The following is a 13,726-nucleotide window of genomic DNA, read 5'->3' on the forward strand; positions in this document are numbered from 1 at the left end:
CAGCAGTTGGTGACTTTTGTCCAGATTTTGGTTGGTTGGTGACCTTGTGTTCCCGAGTAGATGAAATTGCCCGTGAGCAGTTCCGTGCCTTCTATTCCCCTCATGGACACCGGCACAGCGGAAGAAGGGCCTGGTGATCTACTTTGGTAAATATTACAGCCAAGAAAATCTTACGGAGCAGTTCTGCTGTGTTCTCTGACGCACGTGGGGTTGCCAAGAATCAGAGTCGGCCATAGCGACTGGTTTATGCCAGCCAGCTGAGTGTGACTTGTCTTGGAGACAGAAGGGGGCGGCAGAGTCCCTGCGTTTAAGCTGAGCGGCCGCTCCTGCTTCTCTGAGATTGCACAGATGCAGCAGCTCTGCCCACACGGAAGTCCCTTCCCTGGGAAGCCCGTGCTTCCTGCGTATCCCCAGAAACGATGCCCGTTCAGTGAAATGACATCTATACTTTATAAGTATTTACCTAGAAAATGTACGGGGCAAATATTGTGTGAATATCTATAAATAACACGTAAAGCCACATCCCGAGTCTTGTGATATACCTATGGGTGTTGTGTTTTGTTTTTTGTCGTTTATTATTTCGCATTTTTCTGTGACTAGAAAAGTGTGTAAGACTTAGAACGTGAACGAAGGAAACTCATCTTTCAAGGCCCTTTTAGGAAGACATTTTTAAGCAGCAGGATTGGAGAGGACTGGTTTCTATTTTGCTCCCTTAACATTTTTGAGCCACAGGGGGTGTGTGTGTGTGTGTGTGCTATGTGTTGTGTATGTCGTGTGTGTTGTGTGTGTGCTGTGTATGTTGTGTGTTGTGTGTGTGCTGTGTATGTGTGTGTATGTTGTGTGTTGTGCATGGTGTGGTGTGTGTATGTGGTATATATGTTATGTGTGTGGTGTCTATGTGTGTGGTGTCTCTGTGTGTGTTGTGTATGTGTGGCGTGTGTGTGTGGTGTACGTGTGTGGTGTGTGCGCGTGTGGTGTGTGTTGGTTGTGCGTGTGTTGTATGTGTTGGGGTCAACTGGACGGTAACTGGGTGTATATACATACACATGCAGTGAAACCTGTGAGAGCCGGAATGTGCTGGGATTGCCTTGGTTTTCCGGGTCTCGCAAGTTGTCCACCTTTGACAGGGTGCAATCTCACCTCTTTTCTATTGTTCCGTTAGTGGAAGATACCGGAGTTTTCCTTCTCTGACCGGTTTCCGCCTTACACAGGTTCCGGCTTTCGCAGGTCTTTCTGTATATATACCTTTAATATACTGAAGATACTGCAGAATCAGAGCTAGGAGCGTCAGAGTGTCCTGTACCCTCAGACGCAAGAGCTAAGATTTTACTTGGGCCAGCTTCCCCAATGAATTAGACCCTCTAGTCCGAGGGCTGATGTGGAGCACCAAGCTGTGGAGGGCAGTCTGAGGGCTGACTGGATGACCAGGGCTAACAGAGGACAGTCTGAGGGCTGACTGGAGGACCAGGCCATGGAGAACAGTCTGAGGGCTGACTGGAACACTAGGCCATGGAGGACAGTCTGAGGGCTGACTGGATGACCAGGGCTAATAGAGGACAGTCTGAGGGCTGACTGGAACACCAAGCCGTGGAGGACAGTCTGAGGGCTGACTAGACCACCAGGCCGTGGAGGACAGTCTGAGGGCTGACTGGATGACCAGGGCTAATAGAGGACAGTCTGAGGGCTGACTGGAACACCAAGCCGTGGAGGACAGTCTGAGGGCTGACTAGACCACCAGGCCGTGGAGGACAGTCTGAGGGCTGACTGGATGATCAGGGCTAATAGAGGACAGTCTGAGGGCTTACTGGAACACCAAGCCGTGGAGGACAGTCTGAGGGCTGACTGGAGCACCAGGCCGTGGAGGACAGTCTGAGGGCTGACTGGAACACCAAGCCGTGGAGGACAGTCTGAGGGCTGACTGGAGCACCAGGCCGTGGAGGACAGTCTGAGGGCTGACTGGAGCACCAGGCCGTGGAGGACAGTCTGAGGGCTGACTGGATGACCAGGGCTAATAGAGGACAGTCTGAGGGCTGACTGAAGCATCAGGGCCATGGAGGACAGTCTGAGGAGTGACTGGAGAACCAGGCCGTGGAATACAGTCTGAGGGCTGACTGGTGCATCCGGGCCATGGAGGACAGTCTGAGGGCTGACTGGAGCACCAGGCCGTGGAGGACAGTCTGAGGGCTGACTGGAGCATCAGGGCTAATAGAGGACAGTCTGAGGGCTGACTGGTGCATCCGGGCCATGGAGGACAGTCTGAGGGCTGACTGGAGCATCAGGGCTAATAGAGGACAGTCTGAGGACTGACTGGAGAACCAGGCCGTGGAATACAGTCTGAGGGCTGACTGGTGCATCCGGGCCATGGAGGACAGTCTGAGGGCTGACTGGAGCACCAGGCCGTGGAGGACAGTCTGAGGGCTGACTGGAGCATCAGGGCTAATAGAGGACAGTCTGAGGACTGACTGGAGAACCAGGCCGTGGAATACAGTCTGAGGGCTGACTGGTGCATCCGGGCCATGGAGGACAGTCTGAGGGCTGACTGGAGCACCAGGCCGTGGAGGACAGTCTGAGGGCTGACTGGAGCACCAGGCCATGGAGGACAGTCTGAGGGCTGACTGGAGCATCAGGGCTAATAGAGGACAGTCTGAGGGCTGACTGAAGCATCAGGGCCATGGAGCACAGTCTGAGGAGTGACTGGAGAACCAGGCCGTGGAATACAGTCTGAGGGCTGACTGGTGCATCCGGACCATAGAGGACAGTCTGAGGGCTGACTGGAGCACCAGGCCGTGGAGGACAGTCTGAGGGCTGACTGGAGCATCAGGGCTAATAGAGGACAGTCTGAGGGCTGACTGGAGAACCAGGCCGTGGAGGACAGTCTGAGGGATGACTGGAGCACCAGGCCGTGGAGGACAGTCTGAGGGCTGACTGGAGAACCAGGCTGTGGAGGACACCTCGGGCCTTGGGCTAGGTGCCTCTGAGCTGGGACCTGCCTTGTTGTTGGAATACAACAGGGTTGGGCATTGCTGCCCACCTCTCCCCCAGGGCTCCAGTTTCTGGGAAAGCTCTCAGCAGCTTTTTCTTCCATTAAGCCAGGGTGCCTTCCCCTAACCTTTGCCCTAGTTGTGTCATTTGCAGCCACTCAGCATAAATCCACATTCCTTCCCCTCTGACCTCTCTCCTGTTACTTGAAGACAGCTATCCTGTCCACATTCCTTCTAGCCATCTGAAACCCAGTAACTTCAAGTACTCTGGGTGAATTCCAGATTCCCCCATAGACATGAAACATCTGGTGTCTGGTTCTGAGTTCATAGGACCAAAAAAAAAAAAACAAAACCCATTGCCGTTGAGTCCATTCTGACTCATAGCGACCCTACAGGACAGAGTACGACTGCCTCATAGAGTTTCTAAAGAGCAGTTGGTGGATTTGAACTCCCAAGCTTTTGGTTAGCAGCGTGAGTTCTTAACCACTGTGCCACCAGAGCTCCAGTTCATATGACACATCATGTTAAACGAGGGGCTTCTTGACCTGGTCTGTTATGAAATTTCCCCAAACTTGCTTGAAAATCAGTCATATTGTAGCTGTAGCCCGTCCTGTTTGTCCGAATCTGCATTTAGCAATGCGTTGGGAGGGATTTATAAGGTAATGTCGGAAGGCTGTGTTCCCTCACCGGAATTCTTCCACCATACTCTAAACATGGCCAGGAGTCCCTGGTGGTGCAGGTGGCTCACACGCTCGGCTGCTACCTGAAAGGTTGGAGGCTCCAGTACACCTCAGAAGAAAGGCCGGGCGACCTACTTCCGAAAAATCAGCCGTTGAAAACAGTGTGGAGTGCAGTTCTACTCTGACACACATCAGGTCACCGTGAGTCGGGATCAACTCAACGGCGACTGGGTTTAAGCATGAACAGACAGGTCTTCACAGCGCCTGTCTTTTCTGGGTTACAGTGTGAGGCCCTTGTCTGTCTGCAGGCTACCTGAACGTGCTGTCAAACAGCCGCTGGCGGGAGCGCTGGTGCCGAGTGAGAGACAATCAGCTCGTCCTCCACAAGGACCGGACGGACCTGAAGACCCACGTCGTCTCCATCCCTCTCCGCGGCTGCGAGGTGATCCCGGGGCTGGATCCCAAGCACCCCCTCACCTTCCGGCTGCTTCGCAACGGGCAGGAGGTGGCTGTGTTAGAGGTACGGAGTGTTCCGGAGTGCACCAGTGTGTTCCGGGCCCTGCTTCACAGAGATACACACACGTTAACTCTCCCTCTAAAAGCTCAATGCGGACTCACGGATCGGAGTGCCGTAGATCTGCTGTTGGTTCGATTCCTTCTCTCTCCTGTTTCCCTTTTTGCTTTCCTCCTGTCGACTCCTCTGTGTGAGAGGCTTTGACCTTGCAGACAGCACCGTGCCAGTTTTTACTACACGGCACATGTCACACCCGTTTGCCACGTTACCTCCTTGTTTCATGCCCTCTATATGCATTCTTTGCGTGGGAATTAAATACACAGTTCCATACGTTGTTGTTAGTTGCCAGGAGTCCGCTCCGACGTATGGCGACCTTACGTACAACAGACCACAACACTGCCCAGTCCCGCGCCATCTTCACGGTCATTGGGCAATTTGAGTCCGTTGTGGGCAGTCACTGTGTCAGTCCACCTCATGGAGGGCTTCCCTCGTTTTTGCTGACCCTCCACTTTACCAACCATGGTGTCCTTCTCTAGCGATTGTTCTTTCCTGATGACGTGTCCAAAGTAAGTGAGCCAAAGTCTTGCCCTCTCGTTTCTAAGGAGCTTTCTGGTTGTATTTCTTCGTTCTCTTGGCAGTCCATGGTGTGTATTCAGTACTCTGCACCAACCACCACAGCTCCAATGCGTCCTAATTCTGTCTTCCTTTTTCATTGTCCAGCTTTTGTAAAAAAACAAATAACCATGGATCACAAATCTGTAGAGTGGCTTGCTTTTTGCAAGTGGCCAGAAAATAACTTCTTTTAAAACTTCCAGTAAAACTGGGCTTTTTTTCTCCTTCATCCCGGTCTACCTTTGAGTGGCCAAGTGTTTCCTCCAGCTCTCCCCTTGGAATGCTGACCTCCTTGCAGCTGGAACAGGCGTCTTTGGCCAGCTCCTTGCATTACGGACAGCGGCTAGTGAGCCAAGCTCCACGGACGCCAAGAGAACACCCTGGGTTTCTAAGAATCCTTGGATTTATAGGCATTTTAGTATTTCCCTGGCTGCTATTCTGAACTTACTATGTAGCAACTACACCTAATTCCTTAGCTATGTCTCCAAACCACCTCTGGTTAATTTTTTTAATTTTTTGTCTTGTTATATTAATAAATTTATATTCTACTCTATAGTGATTCAGACTTTGGGGGCATTTTGAGAGTCCCAAGAAATAGCACACACAAGGCAGCTCCAGGTCACAGACCGTTCTTAGGCCTATAGAATACAACTGGCATAAAGTAAGGTAATTAAGTTAGGCCATCTCACTAAGAGAAACAATTACCATCTCAACCCCACTTAGGGGCCCTCGGCAAGGGCTACTGGTCCCCAAACTTCGTGACCAACCCCCCAAGTTAGGCCAGCCACACGTGCAGGGGTGCCTCTTCACGGCCAGGTTCTGTTCCCCAAGTGATGAGGGTTTCTAGCAACTGGTTCCTGGTGGTGCAAATGGTTAACGCGGTTGGTTGTTCACCGAAAGGTTGGAGGTTCAAGTTCACCCAGAGGTACCTTGAAAGAAAGGCTTGGTGATCTACTTCCAAAAAATCATCCATTGAAAACCCTATGGAGGACAGTTCTACTCTGACACACACAGGGTCGCCATGAGTTGGGGTCAACTCAAAGGCAACTGGTTATTTTTTTTTCTAAACAACTTTCCTGAGCTAGGACCCTGTGTCTCATCGTCTTTCCTATTACATGGTCTCTTTACTGAAGTAGCTGTGAAAAACTATTTTTTTTTGTGTGTGTGCTTTAGATGAAACTTTAAAGAGCAAATTAGTTTCTCGTTCGACAATTTATACACAGATTGTTTTGTGACATTGGTTGCAATCCCTGTGTCGTGTCAACACTCTACCCATCCACACCCCAATTCCCAATTTCCATCCTTCCATTTTTCCTGTCCCTTCCCGCCTTTTTGCCATTGCTTTTGGGCAGGTGTTGACATTTTGGTCTCGCATACATGACTGAACTAAGAAGCACATTCCTCACGTGTGTTATTTTTTGTTTTATAGGCCTGTCTAATCTTTGGCTGAGGGTGAACGTCGGGAGTGGCTTCAGTTCTGAGTTAAAAGGGTGTCAGGGGCCTATAGTCTCAGAGGTGAAACTCTTTAGTAAAACAAAATCTAATTTTTTATTGTTGTAAGAATGTAAACAACATATTCACCAATTCAGCTGTTTTTTGCAGGTACATTTCACTGAAACCAGTTTCAGCAATCATGCTGTGTGACCGTCACCCGTATCCACTGCCAAATTTTCCATTCACCATCAACCAAAATGCACTTTTGTTCCCCCACCCCAACAGGCCTCATCCTCTGAAGACATGGGCAGGTGGGTCGGGATTCTGCTGGCTGAGACGGGCTCGTCCACGGACCCGGGAGCGCTACACTACGACTACATAGACGTGGAGACCTCGGCCAACGTCATCCAGACGGCCAAGCAGACCTTCTGGTGAGACGCAGGGCCTGGGAGATGGCCTTGGAGGTTGCATGTCTATTTATTTCCCTTCGTTTTAACATTTACTTTCTGTGTGACATGACTATACAGGCTTAGAAAAAACAAACAAGCTAAAGACTTTCCCTTTTTAATTCTATTAAGCCAAACTTGGCTGAAATATTTTTGTCATTTCTACCCTCAGTGTCTTCTATTAAAGCAGGGTTAACAAACTTTTGACAATATTTTTGCCTTTCAAATGTGCCTTAGTCTCCTGGGGTGGCTGTAACAAAATGCCCCACACTGGGTGACTTCTAAGAACAGAAATGTGTCACTGCACAGCCCTTTAGGCAGGGAGTCCGAGACCAGGGTGTCGGCCGTGTTGTGTTGGCTCCTTCTGAGGCTCTGAGGGAGACTGCTCCTGCCTCTCTCCCGGCTCCTGGTGGCTCCCGGCGTTCCTGGGCTGCAGCTGCAGGGTCACATGGTGTCCTTCCTCTGTCTCCGTCTCTGTGTCTCTTCTCATTTATAAGGACCCCGCTCATGTAGGATTAGGACCCAGCCTGCTCCTCTGTGACCTCACTGATAACATCTGCAAAGACTGTATTTGCAAACAGGGTCACGTTCACAAGTTCCAGGGTCAGGACTTCAGCATACCTTTTTAGAGGGCCCAGATCAGCCCATAACGATATATATGTTGCCTTTCATATATCTGAGCTTTCTTTTGGTAGTTAGAATTTTGGAAATTTGTATCCCCCGCTGTGAGCTTGACAGATCCCCAATTTAGAGGCTTTTCTGAAGGAACCGGTGGCGCCGTTAGTCTGTATGATTTTTTTGATGTTGTACGGTAGACTGTGTCAACATTGGAAAGGTCACCATAAGCCATGAACGGGCAAAAGACCTACGTGGGGAGCAAGACAGATCCGTGGAAGTTAGGGTAACAGCACAGAGTTCACTGCTGTGATCCCAGGTTCTGCACTGCTTCCTTTTTATTGAGAAACTACAACTTGTCAAGTTTTGGTGACGGTAGTACCAAAGAAGATTGTCCACAGTTATCTGAAAAAAGCTTTAAAACACTGCTCCGCTTCCCAGCTACATACCTGTGAAGCCGGTTTTCTTCGTCTGTTTCAACCAAAACACCACACTGCAGCAGACGGGAAGCAGAAGCAGGTCTGAGAATTCAGCTGTTTTCTGTTAAGCCAGACAGTAAGTCGATGAGAAAACATGTAAAATGATGCCACTTACACACTGTTTTTTTTTGAGAATATATAGTTAGTTCTCATAAAAAATAAGTTATTTTGTTGAAATATAATGAGATTATTACTTTTTTAAGTGAATAGGTGTGAATAAATTTTTCAGTTTAATTTTAAATACAGTAAATATTGGTAACCACCTGCCGACGAGTCAGTCCCAACTCCTGGAGATGCCAGGTGTGTCAGAGTGAGCTGTGCTCCATCGGGTTTCAATGGCCGGCTTTTCAGGTAGATTGCCAGGCCTTTCTTCCGAGGCATCTCTGGGTGAATTCGAATCCCCAACCTTTTGGTTAGTAGCCCAGCATTTAACCATTTGCGCCAGCCGGGGATGCCTTTATTGATAGATAGAACCCACATAAACTAAAGCTCTTTGGGGGTTCTCAATAGTTTTTAAGCATGTAAAATCTAAAAACTTTGAGAGTACTGATTTATAGAAATGAATTAGGGGAGTCAAGAAACAGCTGGTTTATACCGTTGCCTAACGCAAAAGTCGGCAAGCTTCTTCTGTGAAGGGCCGGACAGTAACCACCTTCAGCTGCTCTTCTTTGTAGCCACTCACCTCTGCCATTTTAACACAAAAGCAGCACAGACGACCCTGACACAGTGGGTGTGGCTGGACTCCACTGAGTTTGCTGGCCCCTGGTCTACAGTTGGGCTGGGGATAGTTCAAGGGGAATAGCTTTAATACAAAACAGAACAAAACTCACTGCCGTCGAGTCGATTCCAACTCATGGCGACCCCATGTGATAGAACTGCTCCACAGGGTTTTCTTGGTTGAAATCTTTAGAAAAACAGATGGCCAGGACTTTCTTCCATGCCACCATTGTGAGGGTTCGAGCTGCCAATCTTTCAGTTCATAGCTAAACACAAACCATTTGCAGTACCCGGGAACCTTTTGCTTTGAGCTAGGAGCTAGGAAATCTTGGTTCTGGTCCTGGCGATAAAAAAACAAAAACAAACCCATTGCCATAGAGTCGTTTCCGACTCATAACAACCCTATAGGAAAGAGTAGAACTGCCCCACAGGGTTTCTAAGGAGCACCTGGTAGATTTGAACTGCTGACCTATTGGTTAGCCGCCGTAGCTCTTAACCACTGCCACGTCCTGGCTATGGTATTTATTAATTGGGAAATTGTGGACAAGTCATTTCCAAACTCTCTATGCCTCGGTTTCCTTCTGGAGGACATCAAGAGGTTAGGCCTGACGCTATCTGAAACTTCTGGCTCTGATATTTCTGGTCCCTTGATTCCTGCTTAAGTCTGGATTAGGTGGTGGAATTATATAATCAACACATGACAATAAAAATACCAGCAAGTGTTCCAAACCTATCAACGCTGAGATGATGAAATTTTTTTAATACGAAGAAGATAAATTCAAATGTTTATACTTTTTTTTCTGCTTATTTGGTATGAGTGCCACCACCCAGCTTTTTCACGCTTTGTGTTTGTTGGTCGGACCCTCTCAGAGGTGCCTCAGAAGAAAGCCCGGTGATCTGCGGCCATAAAGATTGTAGCCAAGAAAACCCTATGGAGCAGAGTTCCACTCTGACACACAAGGGATCACCATGAGTCGGAACTGACGGAACTGATTTGGGTCTTTTCATTTTGTGTTTGTGGAGAACTTGAGCTGTCTTCCTTCATACCTTGAATGGCCCTGTGGAGTGAACATTTATTTAAAGCTTGGCTGCGACATTGTGGAACTAAACAATAGTTTTTTCTCAAAGTAAGCACAACTTTGGGCCTGCCCTGGGACTGTTATCACACCCACCAGGATCAGAATGAGTTGGACCAGTTGCCGGCGATTCAGTTCCAACTCATGGCTACCCGCCCCGTGTGTATCAGAGGACAACCGTGCTCCACAGGGCTTTTAATGGCTGAATTTTGGGAGTAGATTGCCAGGACTTTCTTCCAAGGTGACTTTGGGTGGATTTGAACCACCAACCTTTCAGTTAGCAGCCAAGTGTGTTAACTGCACCACCCAGGGATGCCATCATTACACTCAACTAAGGTAAACCTTGACACAATGAGTAAGTCTTGTAGAGCTTTTCCAGAAAATCGCCAGAATGCTAGACATTCTCTAAAATACAAACTCACTGTTCTTTTTTTTGTGTGTGATTGTGCTTTAATTGAAAGTTTACAAATCAAGTCAGTCTTTCATACAAAAATCGATGTACACCTCGCTATGTACTATGAGTCAGAATCGACTCAACAGCAATAGATGTACCCCTAGTTGCTCTCCCCCTAACGAGACAGCGCACTCCTTCTCTCCACCCTGTATTTCCACGTCCATTCAGCCAGCTTCTGTCCCCTCTGTCTTCTCATCTCCCCTCCAAACAGGAGCTGCTCACACAGTCTCATGTGTCTACTTGAGCCAACAAGCTCACTCCTCACCAGTATCATCTTCTATCTTATAGTCCAGTCCAATCCCTGTCTGAAGAGTTGGCTTTGGGAATGGTTCCAGTCTTGGGCTGACAGAAGGTATGGGGACCATGACCTCTGCGATCCCTCTAGTCTCAGTCAGACCATTAAGTCTGGTCTTTTTTACGAGAATTTGGGGTCTACATCCCACTGCTCTCCTGCTCCCTCAGGGGGTCTCTGTTGTGTTCCCTGTCAGGGCAGTCATTAATTGCAGCCGGGTACCATCTAGTTCTTCTGGTCTCAGGCTGATGGAGTCTCTTGTGCTCATAACTACCTTGTGTCTTTGGTGTTCTTCATTCTCCTTTGATCCAGATGGGTTGAGACCAACTGATGCATCTTAGATGGCTGCTTGCTAGCTTTTAAGACCCCAGATTCCACTCACCACAGTGCAATGCAGAATGTTTTCTTAATAGATTGTATTATGCCAATTGACCTAGATGTCCCCGGAAACCATGGTCCCCATACCTCTGCCCCTGCTACCCTGGCCTTCGAAGCATTCCGTTTATTCAGGAAACTTCTTCAGTTTTGGTTTAGTCCAATTGTGCTGACCTTGCCTGTATTGTGTGTTGTCTTTCCCTTCACCTAAAATAGTTCTTGTCTACTATCTAATTAGTGAATACCCCTCTCCTTCCCTCCCTCCCCACCCTCGTAACCATTAAAAAATATTTTCTTCTGTGTTCAAACTATTTCTTGAGTTCTTATACTAGTCGTCTCATACGATATTTGTCCTTTTGCAACTGACTAATTTCACTCAGCATAATGCCTTCCAGGTTCCTCCATGTTATGAAATGTTTCATGGATTCCTCCCTGTTCTTTATCAATGTGTAGTATTCCATTGTGTGAATATACTATAATTTGTTTATCCATTCATCCGTTAATGGGCACCTTGGTTGCTTCCATCTTTTTGCTGTTGTAAACAGTGCTGCAATGAACATGGGTGTGCATATATCTGTTCAAGTAAAGGCTCTTATTTCTCTAGGATATATTCCAAGGAGTGGGACTGCTGGATCGTATGGTAGTTGTATTTCTAGCTTTTTAAGGAAGGGCCAAATCCATTTCCAAAGTGGTTGTACCATTTTACATTCTCACCGGCAGTGTATAAGTGTTCTGATCTCTCCACAGCCTCTCCAACATTTATTATTTTGTGTTTTTTGGATTAATGCCAGCCTTGCTGGAGTGAGATGGAATCTCATTGTAGTTTTGATTTGTATTTCTCTAATGGGTAATGATCACGAGCATTTCCTCATGTATCTGTTAGCTGCCTGAATGTCTTCTTTAGTGAAGTGTCTATTCATATCTTTTGCCCATTTTTTAACTGGGTTATTTTTCTTTTCTTTGTTGAGTTTTTGCAGTATTATGTAGATTTTAGAGATCAGATGCTGATCAGAAATGTCATAGGTAAAAACTTTTTCCCAGTCTGTAGGTAATGTTTTTACTCTTTTGGTGAAGTCTTTGAATGAGCATAGGTGTTTGATTTTTAGGAGCTCCCAGTTATCTAGTTTCTCTTCTGGTGTTTGTGAATTGTTAGTAATGTTTTGTATTGTTTATGCCATGTATTAGGGCTCCTAGCATTCTTCTTATTTTTTCTTCCATGATTTTTATCATTTTAGGTTTTATATTTAGGTCTTTGATCCATTTTGAGTTAGTTTTTGTGCATGGTGTAAGGTATGGGTCTTGTTTCATTTTTTTGCAGATGGATATCCAGTTATGCCAGCACCATCTGTTAAAAAGACTGTCTTTTCCCCGTTTAACAGACTTTGGGTCTTTGTCAAATGTCAGCTGCTCATAGGTGGATGAATTTATGTCTGGATTCTCGATTCTGTTCCATTGGTCTATGTATCTGTTGTTGTACCAGTACCAGGCTGTTTTGACTACTGTGGCAGTATAATAGGTTCTAAAATCAGGTGGAGTGAGGCTTCTCACTTTGTTCTTCTTTTTCAGTAATGCTTTACTTATCCAGGGCTTCTTTCCCTTCCATATGAAGCTGGTGATTTGTTTCTCTATCTCATTAAAAAACCTCGTTGGAATTTGGATCGGAATTGCATTAAATGTATAGGTCACTTTTGGTGGAATAGACATTTTTACAAAGTTAAATCTTCCTATCCATGAGCAAAGTATGTTTTTCCACTTATGTAGGTCTGTTTTGGTTTCTTGCAGTAGCGTCTTGTAGTTTTCTTTGTATACATCTTTTACGTCTCTGGTTAAATTTGTTCATAAGTATTTTATCTTCTTGGGGGCTAATGGAAATGGTATTGATTTGGTGATTTCCTCTTCGATGTCCTTTTTGTTGGTGTAGAGGAATCCAACTGATTTTTGTATGTTTATCTTGTATCCTGATACTCTGCTGAGCTCTTCTATTAGTTTCAGTAGTTTTCTTGAGGATTCCTTAGGGTTTTCTGTGTATAAGATCATGTCATCTGCAAATAGAGATACTTTTACTTCTTCCTTGCCCATCTGGATGCCCTTTATTTCTTTATCTAGCCTAATTGCTCTGGCTAGGACTTCCAGCACAATGTTCAATAAGAGTGGTGATAAAGGGCATCCTTGTCTGGTTCCTGATCTCAGTGGGAACGCTTTCAGGCTCTCTCCATTTAGGATGATGTTGGCTATTGACTTTGTATAAATGCCCTTTATTATGTTGAGGAATTTTCCTTCTATTCCTATTTTGCTGAGCATTTTTATCATGACTGGGTGTTGAACTTTGTCAAATGCCTTTTCTGTATCAATTGATAAAATCATGTGATTCTTGTCTTTTGTTTATGTGATGGATTACATTAATTGTTTTTCTAATATTGAACCATCCCTGCATACCTGGTATGAATCCCACTTGGTTATGGTGAATTATTTTTTGATATTTGTTGAATTCTATTGGCTAGAATTTTGTTGAGGATTTTTGCATCTACGTTCATGAGGGATATAGGTCTGTAAAGTACAGACTCACTATTCTTAGCCTGTTCTTTTGCATGAGAGCCAGTGTAGACTTTGTCAAGGACTTACTGTTCTGTTTGTACTCTTTATTGTTCAGTAACCTTCTTTCTAATCAGCAAAATGTCAGTAGTTAAGATGGATTTACTAGTCGTTGAGTGCTGCGTGGTAAGTAAGCAAAGCACATTTAAAGTGGCCTTTTAAGAAATATAATATCCATAATTCCAGTTCTGTAAAACCTGCATGACTAGATTGGCAGAAAAGAAAAGTGTTCATGATGGTTGAATTGTATTTATTTGGAAGTTATTAAAATGTCCCAAAAGCCAGCCCTGAGTCCACATGTAACTTCAATTATAACGAGCAAGCTGAAAACCACATTTAAGAGAAACCCTGAATACAAACATATCCCCTAGCTCACAACTTGGCTTTTACGTTGTAAACCAGTCGAATATTAATCTAAGCCAAATGTGGGGAGGTCATATTTTTGAGAAGGAATATAAA

The 13,726-nt window shown here is 46.1% G+C and overlaps 1 protein-coding gene across 5 annotated transcripts in view; it reads left to right on the top strand.

The window, feature by feature from the left end:
- Nucleotides 1–13,726, top strand: part of AFAP1 (actin filament associated protein 1) — a 201,577-nt gene that overhangs the window by 137,707 nt on the left and 50,144 nt on the right. For all 5 annotated transcript variants that reach the window (XM_064286205.1, XM_064286201.1, XM_064286204.1 and 2 more), the window contains exons 10-11: nt 3,970–4,181; nt 6,507–6,652. In XM_064286205.1, coding sequence (XP_064142275.1) covers nt 3,970–4,181; nt 6,507–6,652 — 358 coding nt within the window. The remainder of the gene's footprint in view (nt 1–3,969; nt 4,182–6,506; nt 6,653–13,726) is intronic.

This window comes from Loxodonta africana, chromosome 5, assembly GCF_030014295.1.
Source record: "Loxodonta africana isolate mLoxAfr1 chromosome 5, mLoxAfr1.hap2, whole genome shotgun sequence".
NCBI classification, from domain to species: domain Eukaryota; kingdom Metazoa; phylum Chordata; class Mammalia; order Proboscidea; family Elephantidae; genus Loxodonta; species Loxodonta africana.